This window comes from Puma concolor, chromosome C2, assembly GCF_028749965.1.
Source record: "Puma concolor isolate L17-30 chromosome C2, mPumCon1.1.hap2, whole genome shotgun sequence".
NCBI lineage: Eukaryota > Metazoa > Chordata > Mammalia > Carnivora > Felidae > Puma > Puma concolor.
Window position 1 is genome coordinate 14553427 of NC_141675.1, and position 20647 is coordinate 14574073.

At 37.2% G+C, this 20647-nt stretch overlaps 1 protein-coding gene across 3 annotated transcripts in view; it reads right to left on the reverse strand.

Moving 5' to 3' along the window:
* The window catches only part of CMC1 (C-X9-C motif containing 1), a 90319-nt gene that overhangs the window by 51437 nt on the left and 18235 nt on the right, over positions 1 to 20647 (reverse strand). Inside the window, exon 2 of one of the 3 annotated variants that reach the window (XM_086720602.1) lies at positions 11115 to 11199. In XM_086720602.1, the coding sequence (XP_086576728.1) occupies positions 11115 to 11157 (43 nt within the window). In that variant the 5' untranslated portion in view covers positions 11158 to 11199. Of the gene's footprint in view, positions 1 to 11114; positions 11205 to 20647 lie in introns of those variants that run through there. The other 2 variants (XM_086720601.1, XM_086720603.1) reach the window with 2 other exon arrangements.

Below are 20647 nucleotides of genomic sequence, written 5' to 3' on the forward strand. Positions count from 1 at the left end.
GATCATGACCTGAGTGGAAAATCACTCAATTGACTGAGCCACCCAGGTGTCCTAGATTCTGTTCCTTTTTGGGGGAAAAAAATTTTTTTTTTCCTTTTTCATTTAAACAGTCAATTTTATTTGCTGATCTCAAACTGTGGAACCTGAAGTCCCCTGCAAGGTATAGTGGTTCTTTACCCTTAACCGAGTGGCTTGGAATTTGCTCCACATGTAATTTAAGATTGAGCCAGAGACATACACAGAGTTTATACACCATGAGGCTCACCTTCTCTAGCTCTCAACTTGCTGGGATTTATCCCTTCCCCTCCTCTTACACCATCACGCACAAATACCAAGTTTTCTAAGTAGTTACACCAAACCCTGTTTTTGATCCTTCAGACCAGTAAGACTAGAGGGTTTTAGTTTGTTTGCTTATTTGGTCAGAGTTGTAACCACCCTAGAGGGTGGAGACCCACCCGGTACTATTCCCTTCCTTCACTGTGATTCCTCTCCGATTTCCACTTGCTTTCTTGTCTACTCTCCAATGTCTTCATATAGTTGTTTTTATATTTTGTTCATAGTTTATAGTTGTTTTCTGCAGAAACACATGTGCAATAACAGCTACTAGGCCATGCCAGAAGCTAAACTTCTGTTACGGACTTTTAAATCATATCAAGTTTATAGGTTACATATAGTACTGTAGGGTGTGTTTTGCAATGCACTCACTGAAAGTAAAAGCAACTATTTTTCTTGTTTAATAATATGTAATTTGTCAGGGCACCTGAGTGGCTCAGTCAGTGAAGTGTCCAAGTTCGGCTTAGGTCATGATCTCGTGGTTTGTGGGTTTGAGCCCCGTGTCAGGCACCGTGCTGACAGTGTGGAGCCTGCTTGGGATTCTCTCTCTCTCCCTCTCTCTCTCTCTCTCTGCCCCTCCCTGACTCATGTTTTCTCTCTCAAAATAAACTTAAAAAATAATAATAAAATTTAATTTGTCCAAAAAAACCTTTTTGTGCTCTGCTTATTTTTTAAATTGGATGTTCACCAATTCCTTACAGGTAAGAAGTCTATAAATTAAGGAGAGCAAACCTTTGTTACACATATTACAAATATATTTTCCTAATCTGTGAACTTTCTATTATGTTTGTAGTGTATGAACATAAAAAGGTTTTATTTTTTATATTTAAAGTTTTGTATTATTAAATATAACATCTGATTCTTTAAAGTTTTTTTTAAAAAACTACATGTTCATTATGGAGAATTTTTTAAAAATCCATTCTATAAAAATAAAAATTACCTAGCATTCCTTCTTTTTACTCTCATACCCTTTTATGGCTGTTTTTTTTAAACATCAGGTATACTTCCAGTCATCTGGAAGTCTGTTTAACATTTTCTGCTGAAATTGACATTATATACATTGTATGACCCAGAAATCCCATTTCTATGCTATAAATCATAGCACATCCATATAATGGTACTATATAGCAATGAAAATGAAGGAACCATTACTACTTACAAAAACATGGATGAATCTAACAATACAGTATTGAGTAAACAAAGCTAGACACCAAAGATCACACACTGTATGGTTCCATTTAAATCAAAACAAAGGCAAATTAATCTATGTAGTTCTCAGGCAAAATGTGGTTGATTTTAGCAAAGGAGAAAAGGGAGAGCGATTAAAAGAGGGCCCAAAGAAGGCTGGCTTCTGGTAATTTCTATTTCCTGACTTTAATTCTGGCTACACATATATGTTTACTAAATGTCACAATAATTCATCAAGCTACAAACTTGTTATTTGTGCATGCAAGATACAAAAAAGCTTATGTTTTCATTTTGAAGAATATGAAAAAGCTATGCAGAGGAAAAGAAACCTATTATCCACCTTCTTTATCCCATGTTTCCAGATACTTACTACATTTTGGATGTATTTTTTTTTCAACATATATTTATAATGGTATTCGAATTATACCAGGTACATGATATTTTTAAAAATTTTAGAGACACAGAGAGAGAGAGATGGAGAGTGAGTGGGGGGGGGCAGCAGAGGAAGGGGAAGGAGGGGGGGGAGAGAAGGGAGGGGGGGAGAGGGGGAGAATGTCAAGCAGGCTTCAAGTCCAGCGTGGAGCCTTGATGCAGGGCTCAATACCACAACCATGAAGTCATGACCTGATCCGAAATCAAGAGTTGGATGTTTAAATGACTGTGCCACCCAGGCACCTGATGCTGTTTTTGATTGATCCCCTTCATAGTATGCGAGGCAGCCACTTCCAACTGATTAAAGTCAGCAAAAACTATATTTGCAATGTCTGACAATTAAATGGTATGTTAATTCCAGCACTAAGCTGGGAATTAAGATACCTGGATTCTAATATCACCTAGGACATATTAACAACTCCTACGATACTGAATAGGTAACTTAATCTCTTCATTGTGGTAGGAGACCATAACCTCATATTCCCCTCAGTACTTAGCACCATTATTTTCCCCACTAGTACTGAAGCATAGTTTGTTAAATTAACAAATCAGCGCAATTATGATTTGCTCTGGAAGGGAAGTGGTCTATGTGGAATCTTAAAGGAAAACCAAGAAATAAAAACGTTAGCTTTTAATCTAGCATCATTCAAGTTAAAATTGTGTGCCAAATGTACAGTAGGAGAACTTACACTATTTACATAAAAATATTAGAAAAACACCAGAACTGGGGCGCCTGGGTGGCACAGTCGGTTAAGCGTTCGGCTTCAGCCAGGTCACAATCTCGCGGTCCGTGAGTTCGAGCCCCGCGTCGGGCTCTGGGCTGATGGCTCGGAGCCTGGAGCCTGTTTCCGATTCTGTGTCTCCCTCTCTCTCTGCCCCTCTCCCGTTCATGCTCTGTCTCTCTCTGTCCCAAAAATAAATAAACGTTGAAAAAAAAAATTTAAAAAAAAAAAGAAAAACACCAGAACCACCGCAGTTGGATAAACATTCTACTCCTTTGTTTCCCTTTAAAAGAATGATTAATTTTTACTACTGTTTAATACAATGGTTTCAAACTTACATGCCTAATAGACGTCTCAAGAGTTAACCTGTCCAAAACTAAACTCTTAATATATCAATCACTAAAAACTGAACTAAAATAATAATATTTCTCTACACACATTCTTCCTCATCTCTGCTAACTACAATTTCATCCTTTTACTTGTTCAGGACAATAATAGGGAGCAGTTATGTCTTTCCTTGTGGCCTCTTATCTTCAAATTGTATCTTGGATGTGCTCATTCTATTTTTTAAGGTTTATTTGGAGAGAGAAAGAGCACACAAGTGGGGGAGGGGCAGAGAGAGGGAGGGAGAGAGAAAGAGAATCCCTAACAGGGTCTGTGCTGTCAGCACAGATCCCAAAGCAGGGCTTGATCTCACGAACCGTGAGATCATGACCTGAGCTGAAATCAAGAGTTGGACACTTAACTGACTGAGCCACCCAGGTGCCTGGGATGTGCAATCGCATCATCTCCACTGCTGCCACCCTTTTAATCCACCGTCATTTGCCTCTTGGATTATCACAATCACATTCTTAAACTGGTGTTCCTGATTCTGCCCTTGTCCCTACTGCATTTATACTTAACAGAGCAGTTGCTATTAAACAGTAAATCAGACCCTGTCTCCCTCCACTGCTCTAAGCCATCTGAGTTTTCCATTTCTCTCCCTAGTACCTGTAAGTCCGTGGTACTTTATTCTGCCCCCAATCACCCTGCTGAACCCCTCACTTTTCCCTCTCCTTCTCACTCATTCCACCTCACCACACTGATCTTTCAGGTGGTCCTCAAACATGCCAGCTCCGTCTAGTCCTTCAATGTCTGCAAGGACTGTTCACATCACTCTTCCCAGAGATGCCTGCACATCTCGCTCCGTCACCTGTCACAAATTTTGTGCAAACGTCCCTCGGTGAGACCTCCGTTGCCCACCTACTAAAAACCGCTGCCCCATTCTAGCACTAGTGCTCCCCACGGCCCTCACTCAACTTTAGTTTTCTCCACATCACTTGTATTTACTTATAATAACCTACAATATTTATCTCCCTCCGTTGAAATGTAAGGTCCATAACGGTAAAAATTTTTGTCTGCTTTATTCACTGTTCACATAATGGTGGCTAGGAAATACTCACTAAGCATTTTTGAATGACTTATGTTCCATATAACCCTCAGGTTCCATTCAACTGTTTAAAGGAACGTGAAAAGTCTGTTTTTGCTTATAAAAACATATTTTAGTGATACAATCATTGACTGACACTAAAATATTTGCAAACAGTATTATCAAATATAAACACATTGGAGAAACCAATATATTAAAATATGATCCCAGATAAACTTGCTTATGGACCTCAGATTAAAATTTCTGTATCTGTTTAATTGAATGGTACTCCAAAAATCTGAGTATAATTTCTCTTAAAGTGAAATATTTAAAATTCTTACAGCAAAACCACTGAAAGGCAAGGTATAGGAAACCAGGAATATAATAAAAACTTGCTAATGAAGTAACGGCAGAATAGTTAGCTTATATTTTGTATGAATATTTATTCACTGTCATGATATTTCTAAGTTTCAAGTTACGTAATTCTTTGCTTTTGTGTTCAAATGTACACTTTTCACACTTAAACCTTCAAAAATAAGTTGCATAAATTAGTTGTTTAAAATATTAAATTCATCTGCCCCGACAAAATTCCCAGCTAATTCAGTCATTTAAAGATTTAGCATTTAAAGGTTTACCTTACTTCAAGGCTCCTGGGTGGCTCAGTTGGTTAAGTGTCCTACTCTTGGTTTCTCGGCTCAGGTAATGACCTCACGGTTTGTGGGATCAAGCCCCAAGATGGGCTCTGTGCTGACAGTGCAGAACCTTCTTGGGATTCTCTCTCTCCCTCTCTCTCTGTCCCTCCCCTGCTCTCACTCTCTCTACAAATGAACATTTTTAAAAAAGATTTAACTTACTTCTAAAACAGATTGCACTTTTCTCTGTGAGAAGAAAACTAGCCAATTTATTCAAGACTATTTATGTACAATTATAATTTTATTACACAATTGCCTTGTTATTCAGAAACAAGACAGTCATAATAAGCCATTAAGTCCTACAATACAGGCATGAATTAACAAATGTAACTGAGAACCACTAAATCAATGAGTAACGACCGCTACATACTTTGCTCAGTTGTTTTAAAAACAATTCAGCTGTATTTGTCAGATATAGGTCTATTACATGCAGCGAATGTCATGACAGCAGGCCTGATAGGCATACACAGAAACTTATTGGCAATTAATTTGTATTACGTCCATGGCAGACAGGGGGGAAACATGGTGGGACTGACGCTGCCATCCTCAGAAAAGCCTGTTTGTGCGGTTGGCCTTTAGCCGGTGCCTGACAACTTGGATTTTGGGAGTGTTCCCACCATTCCCTAATTGCTAAGAGTGGCTCACCGTGTCTAAACTGTTTGTGCAAACCATATGGTTTATGCTGAACACCTGCTTTCCTTCTGGGAGTCTGAAATTTTGGTAATGCTAACCAAAGGATGCCCATGTGACAAACTCCTCATAAAAACTCTGTTTCTAATGGGTTTCCCTGCTGGACAACATTTCACACATGCTGTCATAGTTCAACACTGGAGGAATTAAGCACATCCTGAGCGACTCTATTGGGGAGAGGACTCTTGGAAGCTTGAGCCTGGTTTCTTCCGAACCTCATCTCATGTGCCTTTTTCCTTTGCTGGTTTTGCTTGTGTCCTTTGCCTGTAATAAATCTTAGCCATGAGTATGAGTATGTGATGAGTCCTGTGAGTCCTCTTAGCAAATCACCAAACCCAGCAGGGGTTGTGGAGATCCCTGCCACAGTTGCAGGTGCAGAGTTCTTCTCCGTAGAGCTGTACCTTAATGCTCTGTATTTCTATATATTTTTCTATATATTCTCTGTAGAGCTGTACCTTACTGCTCTATATTTCTTAGAGTACATAGCATAACCTTATACATAACAGATATGAATCATGTTTGGAGATTTTATATACTACCCTCCTAGTCTATCCAAAATAGCTGCATTTCCACTTCAGCGTTCGTCAACATTGGTGAACTACTAAATGGCAAAAATATATGTGGCAATAATAGCACCATTCAAACAAAGGAAAAGTTTTTGGCAGGTTCGAGTAACACAGTTGGATAGATTGATTACTTTGACCATCTGCAGTCTACAGCCCTCCAATTTGTTTTACGAATGTTTTGGTAGTTTTCTGCCTGTAGACATCCTAAAGAATATCCAAAGTATTCTTAATTTGATTTTATCGTCAGCTCACATTCTTTGGGATTCAGCAAAATGTGACATATTTAATTGCATGTGACTGACAGAAGTCAGGCAGTTTTTCAAGCTTCTGTGTTCACTACTGCTCTGGAATGTTTCAAAGAAGTGAACAATCCATACTTCCTTATGCTTTATATAATTTTTTTAGAAGTAACCCCACCTGGGGCACCTGGGTGGCTCAGAAGATTAAGTGTCCACCTCTTGATTCTGGCTCAGGTCAGAATCTCTCCGTTTGTGACTTTGAGCCCCACTCAGGGCTCTGCACTGACAGTGAGGAGCCTGCTTGGGATTCCTTCTCCCTCCCTCTCTCTGCCCCTCCCTCCCTCCCTCCCTCTCTCTCTCAAGAATGAATGGATGGATGAATGAATGAACATTAAAAAAAAAAAAAAAAAAAAAAAAAACAAAAACTAACCCAACCTCTTGGCCAGAAGATCAAAACGACTGCAGCAGAAGACACTGATACAGAAGAAACATTAAAATAAGGTAAAAGAAGACCCAAAGGCTGAAAGGAGTTAGTGGGCAGGAGGATACACCTAGGTTAAAGACCGATCCAGGCCACCCCTGTACATCCCTGTACAGGCCACCCCAGTACATCCCAAGAGTACTTTCTTGGTCTTGAAGTGTCATAGCAATAACAACAAAAAAAGCGTTACTATATTTAAAGCAAAATTCATTATCAAACATGGAAACTTTGTATCAAATGCCAACTGTACAATTCAAAAAAAGCAACAAAACAATGAATTTTTACAAAACAGCAATTCAGGGACTCTACCTCTCATGGACTATTTCCAGAAGAGAAACTGTAACATTAGAATGCATACTTGACTAATATATACATATGATCTATAGTATATATATGACAAACTATATATTACATACAACATATATGACAAGTGATATTACTAACATAGAAAATAGAAATCATTAAATTACTAACATAGAAAATGTAAGTCATTAAATTAGCAAAGAGTCAAACACATGGAAAAAGTCACGGGGTGGAAGTAGCCTCCAGAGGTCATCAAAGCATCTTCCTTTTAAAACACCACACGTTGGTTAACTCCCAGATCCAAGAAAAGCAATGATTCTGCCATCACACTTGATGGAAGAGAATTTCTGTTTTGGCTTTTGGGAAGTGGGGATACTGGGAGACAGGACATTCTAGAATTCTCCTTAAGTTCCATTCCCAACATAGTTAGTGATCATTGTGCTAACGTCTACAAATGCACTTTGGTAATTTACGTCAGCAGCTCTATTCACCGTCAATATCACTGGCAAAAGAAGAATATTATGAAGTTTCATTTTCTATCCAAATCAGTTGATCACTTGCTTTTCTGTTGATACATGTCCTACCAACAGTTTATGATCTTGTCAAAGTTTATGTAATAACAAGATCAGGATTTTCAATTCTACATCTAATCTCTAGGTCAAGCTACCTTTACTCATCAAATCAAAGTGAAATTCCAAAAGAAAACGTGAGGAGTACTACTTTTCTTTTCAGAAAGAACACAAAAAAGCCTATTTTATAAAGACAAAGATTGTCATGTTGACACCAGTTTAACACAAACACTGCTTAACTGTCACCCAAAAGCTGAGATTTTTCTTGTTTCAGGTTATAGTTTTCACTATTTTGAAATCGTAAAGTTACTGCGACTTTATAGAAATCCACTGTAGAATAAGGATTATGTAATTGTAAATAAAAGTTAAATTTCAGAAGTATTAAGGTATGTAACAATGAAACATTCGAAATGCGATCTGCTACTTAAGACAAACTTTAATTCTGTTTAAACATAAGATGAAATGTGCAACTCAGACTAAATCAGTGTATAGTAAAAACCAATAGTGTATATATAGACAATGAAGGTATCATGGAAACTGGTTAAAAATTATAATGAAGAGAGAACTAGTAAGAATATAGCAACCTGGCTGAAATTGATATTCATTAGGGTACTCGTCACATCAATAGGGAGCATTTGGACTCTGTGGTCTTTATCAGTGTCCCAGCTGGTAATGGTTGAAGGTTAATGCCTTACCCCATTCTGTTCAATTTTCTATCCTAATTAGCCCTCCAAATCTATAGCTGTGAGCACCAAGTGTCTGTGCTCAAAAGAAACTAATTAATGCTAGCAAATTAGATCAAGTCCAAAGATCCAACAGCCAAACTCTTAGTTAAATGCTCCTTGTTAATAGGAAGTGTAGCTGTCAATAACTGCTGTTGGTGACTATAATGAGGCATCTTTCTTTCATTGAAAGTGATTTCATTTCTCTTTGTCCCTGGAAAAGCTGTTCCATTCCCTTCACAAACCTAAGTTGCTGGCAGTCTGACCCAATTCTTATGATCAGCTGGGTTGAAATGACATGCAAAAAAAATCAAACAGAAAAGCTTTCATACATAATCAGGTTTCAGGCACTTAGCAGAAAGTCAGATCACTTATTAAAATTCCTATATCTTTATCCAAGAACTATACAATTAGCACACATAATGCTTTTATATAAAATCCTATAAGTATTTAATAAAGCAAAGGCCGTAAACAGTAAATAAACTACAAGGGAAGTGTCCTGATTCTAAATTACATCTTATTGTTCAGTTCAAATGCAGCTGTTCTGCTACTACTTAAGCATATGATACAGTGTGTGTTCTTTACTAAATCACATGGTTAGGCAGGAAGAATACTAAAGATTATTGTTTATAAAATAATCAGTTTTAGATTCTCTAACTCTGTTTTGGACCACATGGCCTAAAAAAAAAAAAATCAATATACGATTATATAAAATATTCAAATATTCAAAAACCAATAGTTAAAACATGTTCTCATAGAGACAAATGCATTGAGGTAACCCAAGCAGACCTCAAATTTTAAGATGCTTTCAGTCTTCTGAAGATTTTAAGCATATTTAAAAAAAACAAAAGCTTAACCAAGGCAATGCCTGAAAAACTTAACTTTTGATAAAGAAGTGATGAATCACTAAATTCTACACCTGAAACCAATTTTACCATATCTGTAAACTAGAATCTAAATATTTAAAAAGTGAAGAGTAAAAATTTTTCTGTAGCATTATGATAGTAGTTGTGCAACACAAACTAATAAATATTTTAAACTTATACTCTCTTTCCTTCATTTCAAAAACCAAACACACAGTTACATTGACTAAGAGTAAGCAAAGGCAGTTCTGAAACCCAAACTCTAATTATTCTGCATTTTCATCTGAACCATGTGAGTAAAACCTCAATCTATAATTGAATTAGCTAGGTTTATTTCATTCTAGATATCAGAGTAATGTGTTAAAAACACCATAAATATAGCTCATATTCATCACTTTGGACCAATTATCAGTAACGAGTAAATTTTCCTAGTAGTGACAAGTTAACCCTGTAACTTCATTACACGTTGTAAATTTTTTTCCTCCCTCACCTGAGTCAGGATATTTAGTTAGTTATTTTTTAAGTTCTGAGGCAAGTGGAGGATTACCTCTTGAGATGATCAGCATGACACCTGCCAATGCCAGCGTGGCACCAAACCCTGTCTGCAGGTGGCAATGGGTTAATTTCTCCTGACACCTGGGGGTGTGGGTGGAAGGGAGGTGCTCTGATTAAACAACTAATTCATGGTGAAAGCAAAGCTAGTATCGCAGAATGATACTATCAACTTATTGATAATATACTTATTTATGGATGGATTTAATTTAAATCTAATTTATGAATGGCTCTCAAACTGGAATAGGTCATAGGAAGTCATTTAAGAAACAGAAATGATCATCACACAAGGTCCGCTCTGAGAAATTACTCTTTCATGCTCCCATCGATTCCAAAGGTCATTCTCAAAGAAGAAGGGCATCAAAGGGACAGAAATGTTCCCAGCATCCACACGTTGTTGACACAGTCCCGAAACACAGTTGACAGAGCCTGGCTCTCCTGTCGAGAAACTTGCTATGGAACTGCAGCCCATCGTCCTCACAAAGAATCACTGAGGTCCCTCAAGGAGGAAGAGACTACAGGGAAAAGTGGCTCCACAGCTAGAAAAACAGTCTACATCAGCAGAACTTTGCTACTTCTTTTAGATGGCCATTCCATGAGGTAGAATTTCTTAAAAGGGCATTTCTGCAGTAATACTGCGTCTGCTTTTCTAATTACCCACCATTTGTGGTCTCATTTTTCACCTTCTGCTGCTCCGTTTACATTTTTTCACTAAATGTTATATATTAATCAACAATTAGCTCTAGATTTATAGAATACAGGAATAATTCACGTTAAGAAACATTTTCCAAAGAAACTATGTGCGTGTGGGTGCCTAGTGCATGCATTTACAGAAATATCTTTCACTCAGAGATGTAAAATACAGAGAAGTAAAAATAAAACCAAAAACAAAAAAAAAACCCGGCCTCATTGTAAGTACTACTGGGATTCCATTAACAATTCAATAATAGACAATGACCTCAAAGAAAATCATCTTAGAATATATATGTCTGTGTGAATATGTTGATGAAGAAAAAACAGGTACAAGTTACATTTGATGTTTCTTCTTTCCCTATCAAAATCGCCAGAATAACTTGTTTCTCTAAAATACTCATACCAAGTTTTTCTCTACGTACAACTGTACTTCTGGGAAAAAATATTTTTTCTTAGTAATTTGGGAGAATATTTTTAAATTGTAAATGAATTGAACACCGTCTGGAAGTTCTGAAAGCTGAAATATTGGTATCTCAGTGAAAGGGTGAGAAACAATTCATACATATTAATTCATTGACTATTTGACTCTAAGGCTAAGGATTAAATTCAGATCATATTATAAAAAATGTATTTGATCTTTATATGAATATTTGAATCTTACCTTGAACTTGTTCAGAACATCTCTCTCGGGCTTTCTCTCTCATTATTTTAGGGATCAAAACATCCTTTTCGACATGTCTGAGATGCTGCTCTGGAAAAAAAAAAAAAAAAAGATCTTTCTTTAATATAGTGAAGTTTCAATTAAATCACCAGTTTAGGGAAGAAATAAGCACTCTGGTTTATTCAAAATAAAAGCCTATACAAACATACTAAAAACTGACTCTTAAAACCTCATAAAATTGTGGCTATTTTCGTCACTAAAAATCATTCTAAATATTTCTTATACACAACAGAAAAAAATGTGGGACATAGACAGTGTCTTTCTAAAAATTTCTGCAAGCTATATTGTAACACTTTATTTGATAACATATTCCACGCAATCTTGTCAAAATTAAAGTCATAAACTAAAACAGTATAATTTTGCTTTTTAATACAATCCACAAAAAGAGAATTTTTATCAATAGTGAGATCCAAGGATAGATGAAGAGATCCAAGATTAAGAGATTCTCAACCTGATAATAAGAGTAGCCTAAGAAACAAAGAACCGTCAGAAGAAGAAAAAGTAGAACTACATGTGCACATAAAAACAGCATGTGAGATTTCTGTGCATTTTAAACAAAACCACCACAATTAGACTAAAATGGTAGACAGAATACCTGCTTCAGGGTCCTACCAGTGTCTTAAATTCATAGAGAGTCCTGAAAAATAAAAGCTACTCCGATGTAGCTTGGGCCGGTGTCGTCAGAAAAATCAAAATGATCAGGAATCTCTTTGAAAGACAAAAGGCGGATGAGATCAGATTAAAGGAGGTAATCATATACCCACAGGTTTTTCCGAGGGAAAAAAACTGATGCCAAAAGTAGGTACTGCTCCATGCACCGAAGCAGCAAACATGGGCAGCAAGAGACTTCCCTGAAGAAAACCAAAGCATAATCGGTTGAAATACCTCAGTAGGAGCAAATGGATCACCTCTTCTGCTGCCTCCAGACCCATGGGTAAAAGAAGTAAATACATGTATCTATCCCCAAAGGGTCAGAAAATTTCCCAGTATCTAGCGACACCTAGGAAGACCAGGAACCCCTCCACCTTCCCTGGTACTATGCGATTCCTAACAATCTCTGGATGCAGGCAGCTACGAACTGATAGAGAATCTGCAGACAGTGTAAAAGGGCATGTCAAAAAGCAAACAAAATCAACAATAAAACAGCCGAGGATCACCTAAATTTGATGGACAACACAGTGAAAGGGAGAAACCAACTGTAATGAATCAATAAGAATCCAAATCTTGAGAAGAGAGTAAAAAAAGAAAAAAGATTTTAGAGTAAGTAAATATACTGAGGTAAATAAACAGATGTGAGTCCTCAGACAGAAATGGATCAGAGATTACCTACGTGCACTTTGAAATGTCTGAAGCTCAAAAATCCGAAAAGCTTCAAAAGGGAGAAAACACTACCCTCACCGTGGAATGGGCATCAGATTTACATCATGTTTCACTGGCAAGCCATGGATGCATGAAGACAACGGAGAAGTAACCTCAAAGTTCTGAGAGTGCATTATTTTATAACCAAGAATCCCCAAACCAATTAAGAATGAAGTTCAGGTATGAAGGGACTGAAACATTTACCTCTCGCATACCCTACTGAAAAGAAGGGTATTGTTGTCTGATAAGCCACCAATCAAACATAGTGGTATAAAACAAACATTTTGTTATACAGAGAGATCCTACAGGTTAGTAATTTGGAAAGGAAAAGCAGAACTGACTCACTCTGCCTCACAGTATCTGGGACCTCATCTAGGAAGAGTCAAATGACTGGTATTGACTTCAACAGCTGCAAAAGCTGAGTCTGGAAGACCTACTTCGAAGAGGACCTCTTTCTTCACTTGTGTATTTGACATCTGGGCTGAACTGGCTGACGAACAGGCCCAGTGAGGACTGTAAACTACAGCACCTACACAAGGCCTCTCCATTAGGTTTGGCTTGGCACAGTAACAGGTAGGTCAGGAGAGGTAGGAATGTGAAAAGGAATTGTCTAGAGAGTAAGTGTTTCAGGAAAACCAAGTGAAAGCTGTAGGTTTAACCTTTCTGACCCTGTCACAGAAGCCATGAAGCATCATTATCATTTCTACGGTAGGTACTACATTGATCGGGTCGCCAAGGACAGGCTATACCCAAGCACAGGGAAATTAGGTCGCCATTCTTTCTTGCAAGGCCACATTACAGAAGAGCATGAGGAATGCAAGATAATGTTGTGACCTTTTTTTTTTAATTGTGTTTTTTTTTCAGTTTGTATATTTTGAGAGAGAGAGAAAGAGGGAGAGAGAGGAGAAGGAGCGCAAGCGAGCACAGGACGGGGGCAGAGAGAGAGAATTCCAAGCAGGCTCTGCATTGTCCGTGCAGAGCCTGATGCAGGGCACAAACCCACAAACCACGAGATTAGAGATTATGACCTGAAGTTGGACACTTAACCAACTGAGCCACCCAAGCGCCCAATGTTGTGACCTTGGTAAAACAAAATCTGCCACAAGAAGTAAGAGAGAATATCCTCAGGTAAAATAAAAATGAACTCACGATGCACAAATGTAATATAAAACATGAATTTAAATTTATATGTTAAAACTACAAAGTATCTGAACCATATCATCAATTAATTTGACCCATTTATAGAATATTCCACTTAATAAGAGCTGAATATTAACCAAGATAAACCACAGTCTAGACCATGAAAAATATCTCAATAAATTAAAAGAATTCAAGTCCTACAAAGTATGTTCCCCGACACCAACGTAATTAAGTTAGAAATCAGTAACAGGAGGATGTCTTAAAAATCTCCAAATATTTGGAAACCAAGTAACACACTTTAAAAAAATTTTTTAATGTTTATTTATTTTTGAGAGAGAGAGAGAGAGAGAGAGACAGAGCATGAGTGGGGGACGGAGAGAGAGAGAGAGGGAGACACAGAATCCAAAGCAGGCTCCAGGCTCTGAGCTGTCAGCACAGAGCCCTACACAGCACTCACACTCACTAACTGCAAGGTCACAACTTGAGCCAAAGTCAGACGGTCAGCTGACTGAGCCACCCAGGCGCTCCCTCCACCGCCAAATAACACACTTTTAAATAACCCATGCAGCTAAGAAGCAATCAAAAGGGAAATAAACTATTCTGAAATAAATGAAAGTGAAAATCTATCATAATTTGTGTGAGACAGTTAAAACAGTACTGAGAGGAAAATCTGTAGCACTACAAGTCTACATTGGAAAAGAAGAATGGTCTTAAATCAACGACTTAAGCTTCCACCTTGAGAAACCAGAAAAAGAACAAACTAAACACAAAGCAAACAAAAGAAAATAAATAATAAAGATCAAAGCCAAAACAAATAAAATAGAAAATAAACAAAATGATACAGAAGAGCAATGAAACCAAAGCTGGTGCTTTGAGAAGATTATTAAAATTGATAAACCACTCGCCAAGAAAAGACAGCTATCACAAACATTAAAAATGACACACATTTTGGGGGCACTTGGGTGGCTCAGTCGGTTGAGCATCTGACTCTCGATTTTGGCTCAGGTCATGATCTCATGGTCCGTGGGATCGAGCCCCATGTCAGGCTCTGCATTGACACTGTGGAGCCCGCTTGGGATTCTCTCTCTCCCCATCTCTCGGCCCCTCCCCCACTTGCATGTGCACAGGAGCAGGCTCTCTCTCTTGAAATAAACTCTAAAACAATGATTTTTAAATGATAATGTACTCAAATAATCTTTAAATGTAAGCCAATAAAATTAACAGCACAAACAACCAAAGCTAACTCAAGAAGACATAGATAGAGAACCACTCCAGCCCTGTATCTATTAAAAAAAATGAATCAGGCCGTCTGGGTGGTTCAGCTCCTTAAGCATCGGAGTTTTAGCTCAGGTCATGATCTCACGGTTCATGGGTTCAAGCCCTGCGTTTGAATTTTATCCTGAGGAAAATGGGAAGATGCTACAAATTTTTAGGCAAGGAAAACCTTCTTTCATTTTCACTATGCTGACAGTGCAGAGCCTACTTGGATTTTTCTCTCCCACTCTCTCTCTCTCTGCCCCTCCCTGGCTTGCTCTTTCTCCCTCTCTCTTTCAATAAATAAACAAATAAACATTAAAAAAAAAAAAAAAGGAAATTGAATCTGTAGTTAAAAGCCTTCTCCCAAAAAATAATTCCAGACATAGATAGCTGCACATGAATTTGACCAAACATTTAAAAAAGAAATAATACCAATTCCATACACTCTTAAAAAAATTGCTGAGGCCAGCATTATCCGGATACCAAAACCAGGCAAAGACATTAAAGAAATCTATAATATCCCATCATAAGCATAGATGTAAAAATCTTAAAAAAAAAAAAAAAAAAAAAAAAAGAGTGGCAATTTAAAATCCAATAGTATATAAAAGGATAATACTTCATGACTAAATGAAGTCTATTCCAGGACTGCAAGACTGAATTAACATTCAAAAACTGAGGGGCGCCTGGGTGGCGCAGTCGGTTAAGCGTCCGACTTCAGCCAGGTCACGATCTCGCGGTCCGTGAGTTCGAGCCCCGCGTCGGGCTCTGAGCTGATGGCTCGGAGCCTGGAGACTGTTTCCGATTCTGTGTCTCCCTCTCTCTCTGCCCCTCCCCCGTTCATGCTCTGTCTCTCTCTGTCCCAAAAAAAAAAAAAAAAAAAAGTTGAAAAAAACATTCAAAAATTGATAAATGTAATTCATCAGATTAAAAAGCTAAAAAAGGAAAAACATACGGTTATCACAACAGACACATAACATACATCTGACAAAAATCTAACATCCATTCCTAATAAAATCTCTCAGTAAAGTAGCAACAGAAGGAAACTTCCTGAACATGATAAATAACATCTGCAGAAAAAAACCCACTTGCAGATGTTTTCCCCCTAAGATATGGAACAAGATAAAGAAGTCTGCTCTTGCCACTTCTACTCAGCATTATACTTGACATTCTAGACAGTCTAATAGAGTAAGAAAAATAAAAGATCATCTATCTAGAAAATCCAATAGAGTCTACAAAAAAGCTATAGAACTAATAAGGTTTCCAGATATAAGATTAATATACAAAATTCCAATGGAGATAACAAAATAAAATAAAGCTTTTTAAAAAATGAGCTAAATAAGGCTCAGGGACCTGCAGGACAAAGAATAAAAGAAATTAAAAAAAAAAAAAAAGTCTATCACTTATTTTACCAGAGTCTGAGAAAAAAACAAAAAAGAATGCAGAGCTAAAAAAATACTTGAAAAAATAATGGCTGAAACCTTTCCAAATGAGGCAAAAGAGGGGTGCCTGATGGCAGATTAAGCATCTGTCCTTGGCTTAAGTCATGATCTCAAGGTTTGTGAGTTCTGGCCCCACATCGGGCCCTGTGCTGACAGCATGCAGCCTGGTTCAGATTCTCTGCCTCCCTCTCTCTCTGCCCCTCCCTTGCTCATGCTCCATCTCTCTGTCTCTCTCTCTCTCTCTTAAAAATAAATATTAAAAAAAATTTTTTTTAAATGAGGCAAAAGACATAAACCTATTAATTCAAGAAAAACAGTTAAAAACCTAAAGAAACACATCATAATAAAACTTCTGAAAATGAAAGGCAAAGAAAAATCTTCAAAGCATCGGAGAGACATATAGTAGAACAAAGATTCAAAGGACAAAGGATTTTTTTTTTTAGGATTGAAGATGAAATAAAGACAACTGAGATGAAGAGAAGCTAAGGTAATTTCTTGCCAGCAGACCTATTCTCAAACGATGGCTAAAGGAAGTTATTCAGACAGGAAGGATATGGTAACAAAAGGAAACTCAGAACAACAGGAACAAAGAAAAGGCAACAGAAACTATTCTTTCCTTGAGTTTTAAATATTCTTTTTTAATGTTTATTTATTTTGAGAGAGAGAAGGAGAGAGTGCTAGTGGGGGAGGGGCAGAGACAGAGAGGAAGACAGAATCCCAGGCAGGCTTCCTACTGTCAGTGGGGAGCCCAACACAGGGGCTTGATATCAGGAACCATGAGATCATGACCTGAGCCCAAATCAAGACTAGGATGCTCATGATCTCGCAGTTCATGGGTTCAAGCCCTGCATCAGGCTCTGTGCTGACAGCGTGGGGCCTGGAGCCTACTTCAGATTCCGTTTCCATCTTTATGCCCCTCCCCTGCTCACTCTCTGTCTCTCTCCCTCTCTCTCTCTCTCTCAAATATAAAATAAAAAAAAAAAATTAAAAAAAATGACTATACCATAAAGGGGAGAGGGTAAAGTAAACTTTGGGGGTAGCAAGATTACCTATATTCCACTTACATGATAAAATGTTCATGCTAACGGACTGTGATAAACTATACACATACACTAAACTATACACATACACTATAATCTTTACAACCACTAAAAAAAAAAAAAAAATTAAAAACCATTATAGATAAATCAAGTGGAATATCAACAAATTGAAAGTATTTTCTCTGACCATAATGGAATCAACTAGATACCAAGAAGAGAAAGTAGCAGGAAAAATTTCCTAACAGTTGGAAATTAAACACCACTCTTCTAAAGAATTCCTAGATTGAAGAAGTATCAAGGAGAGTAGAATAATACAATGACCTGAATGAAAATAAAAACAAAACTTACTAAAAGCTAAACCAGTGCTTGTAGGCAATCTATAGCAATAAATGCTGATATTAAAAAAGAAAGTCTCTTGGGGCACCTGGGTGGCTCAGTCACTGGCTCAGTCAGTTGAGCATCGGACCCTTGATTTCAGCTCAGGTCATGATCTCACAGTTCGGTTTGTGAGATGGAGCCCTGTCTTGGGCTCTGCTCTGACAGCAAGGAGCCTGCTTTGAATTCTCTCTCTCTCCCAATCTCTCTCTCTCTGCTCCTCCCCACCTCATGTTCTCATTCTCAAAATAAATAAATAAACTTAAAAAACAAAAGTCTCAAACCAACACTCTACATTTCTATCTGACAAAACTAGAGAAAGATCAAAAAGAACCTAAAACAAGCAAATAAATAAAAATAGGAGCAGAAATCAGTAAAATTGACAACAGGGAAACAAATGATATAATCATTACTGAAGAGTTTCAGGTTTTTGGTTTTTTTAGGGGGGAAAAAAAAAACTGGCCCAAATGTCCTCGTTGACAAAGTCTATGAAATATTTAAAGAATACACCATTTCTAGTCTCTTCCTAGCACATTTTATGAGACCAGCACTGCTCTGATATCAAAAGCAAAGGCAATATTAAAAACATAAAACACAGACCAATAGTCCTCATGAATATAGACTCAAAATTCTCAACAAAATATTAGTAAATCAAATCCAGGAATACAGAAAAATAAAAATACATCATATCAAGTTGGGTTTATTCCAAAGATATGAAGCTGGTTCACTATCCGAAAATCAATCAATATGATTAATAGTCAAAAAGAAGAAAAACGTATGAATCACGTCAATTGAAGCAGAAAAAAACATTTAATAAATTCAATATCATTCATTAAAAACAAACAAAACTTTCAATAAACTAGGAACAGAAAGGAACCTAATAGAGTGCCTACAAAAACCCTATAACTAACATCACACTTAATGGTAAAACACTGAATGCTTTCCTTATAGGAACAGGAATACAGAATAAAAGTGCATAGAACTATATACACACATTGCATATATAGATAAAAACTGGTGAAAATTGAAAAGGTATATAGTCCAGTTAATAGTATTGTACCGGCTTCAATTTCCTGCTTTTGATATTATACTACCATTATACAAGAGGCATTGTGGGAAGTAGCATGAAGGGCATGTAGGACTCTATATAGTATTTTTTTTTGTAACTTCCTGTGAGTCTGTAATTGTTTCAAAATAAAAAGTTAAAGGAAAAAACTTCTATAAGAAACTACAGAAGAAAATCTTCATGACCCAGAGTTAATCAAAGAGTTATATATGACACAAACTCATGATTCAGTAAAGAGAAAAAGAATAAATTCTACTTCATCCAAATTAAAAACTTTCACTCCACAAACACTGCTTTTAGAAAGATAAAAACAAGCCACATATGGGAAAAATTATTTGCAAATCTCATATCTAAAAAAGGACTTGTATTCAAAATATATAAAGATTTCTGTAAACTCCAACAGTAAGAAAACAATCCATTTAGAAATGGGCAAAAGACTTGAACCACCACTAGATAGGAGATATAAGTATGGCAAATAAGCATATGAAGAGATGCTCAACATCATTAGTCATTATGGAAATCCAAATTAAGGTTACAAAAGTTATCATTAAAGACCTATTAAGATGGCTAAAATAATAATAATAATAATAATAATAATAATAATACCACCAAGTGCTAACAAGGATGCAGAGTAACCAGATCTCTCATACATTGCTGTGGGAACATTAAATTGCACAGCCATTCTGAAAGATAATCAGGTAGTGTCTTATAAAGTTAAACATGTATTTATCATATGACCCAGCACACCCCTCAGGATTTAGCCCAGAGAAATGAAAAGATGTTCACACAAAAACCTGTATACACGGGGCGCCTGGGTGGCGCAGTCGGTTAAGCGTCCGACTTCAGCCAGGTCACGATCTCGCGGTCTGTGAGTTCGAGCCCCGCGTCGGGCTCTGGGCTGATGGCTCGGAGCCTGGAGCCTGTTTCCGATTCTGTGTCTCCCTCTCTCTCTGCCCCTCCCCCGTTCATGCTCTGTCTCTCTCTGTCCCAAAAATAAAAATAAAAAACGTTGAAAAAAAATTTTTAAAAAAAAAAAACCTGTATACACATGTTCACTGAGGCTTTACTTGTAATAGCCAAAACTTGGAATTAACCCAAAAGTCCTTCAATGGGTGAATGAATACCAGTTCATCAACATAATGGAATATTACTCAGCAATAAAACAAAGAACTACTAACATACAACAGCAGCAGCAATTTGAATGGATCCCAAGGGTATTATGTTGAATGAAAAAAAGACCACCTCAAAGGGCTACGTATTACATGATTCCACTTAAATTGACAAATTAGAGTGATGGAAAACAGATCATTGGTTGCCAGGAACGAGTGTTGGAGGCAGTATGACTATTAGAAGGAAACATGAGGGGTTTCCTTTGTGGTGACAGAACAGTTCTGTATGCTGACTGCAATCATGGTTGCTTTCGTCTTCATATGTAATGAAATGTCATAGAACTACACACACACAACATGTAAAATTTGGTATAGTTCAACTAAGATATGTACCTGAGTTAGCATACTAATGTCAATTCCTGGGTTTCTTAGGCACAATTAATTATAGCTGTGTGTCCCAACTTTTTCATTCTAAGAGCCCTTTTTAGACCTTTCTTATCGCTAATGCTCCCCATGAAATGTTAATACCACAGGAACACTGCATGCATAACAGTACATTAAAACAACAAGATTATTTTCTCCCTCCAATACCAATTTTTGCTCTTCTGAAGGCAGTATCATACTCAGTGAAGACCTGTACTATGGTTATGAGAGAAAATAGCATTAGGAAAAGCTGGAGAAGAACTAC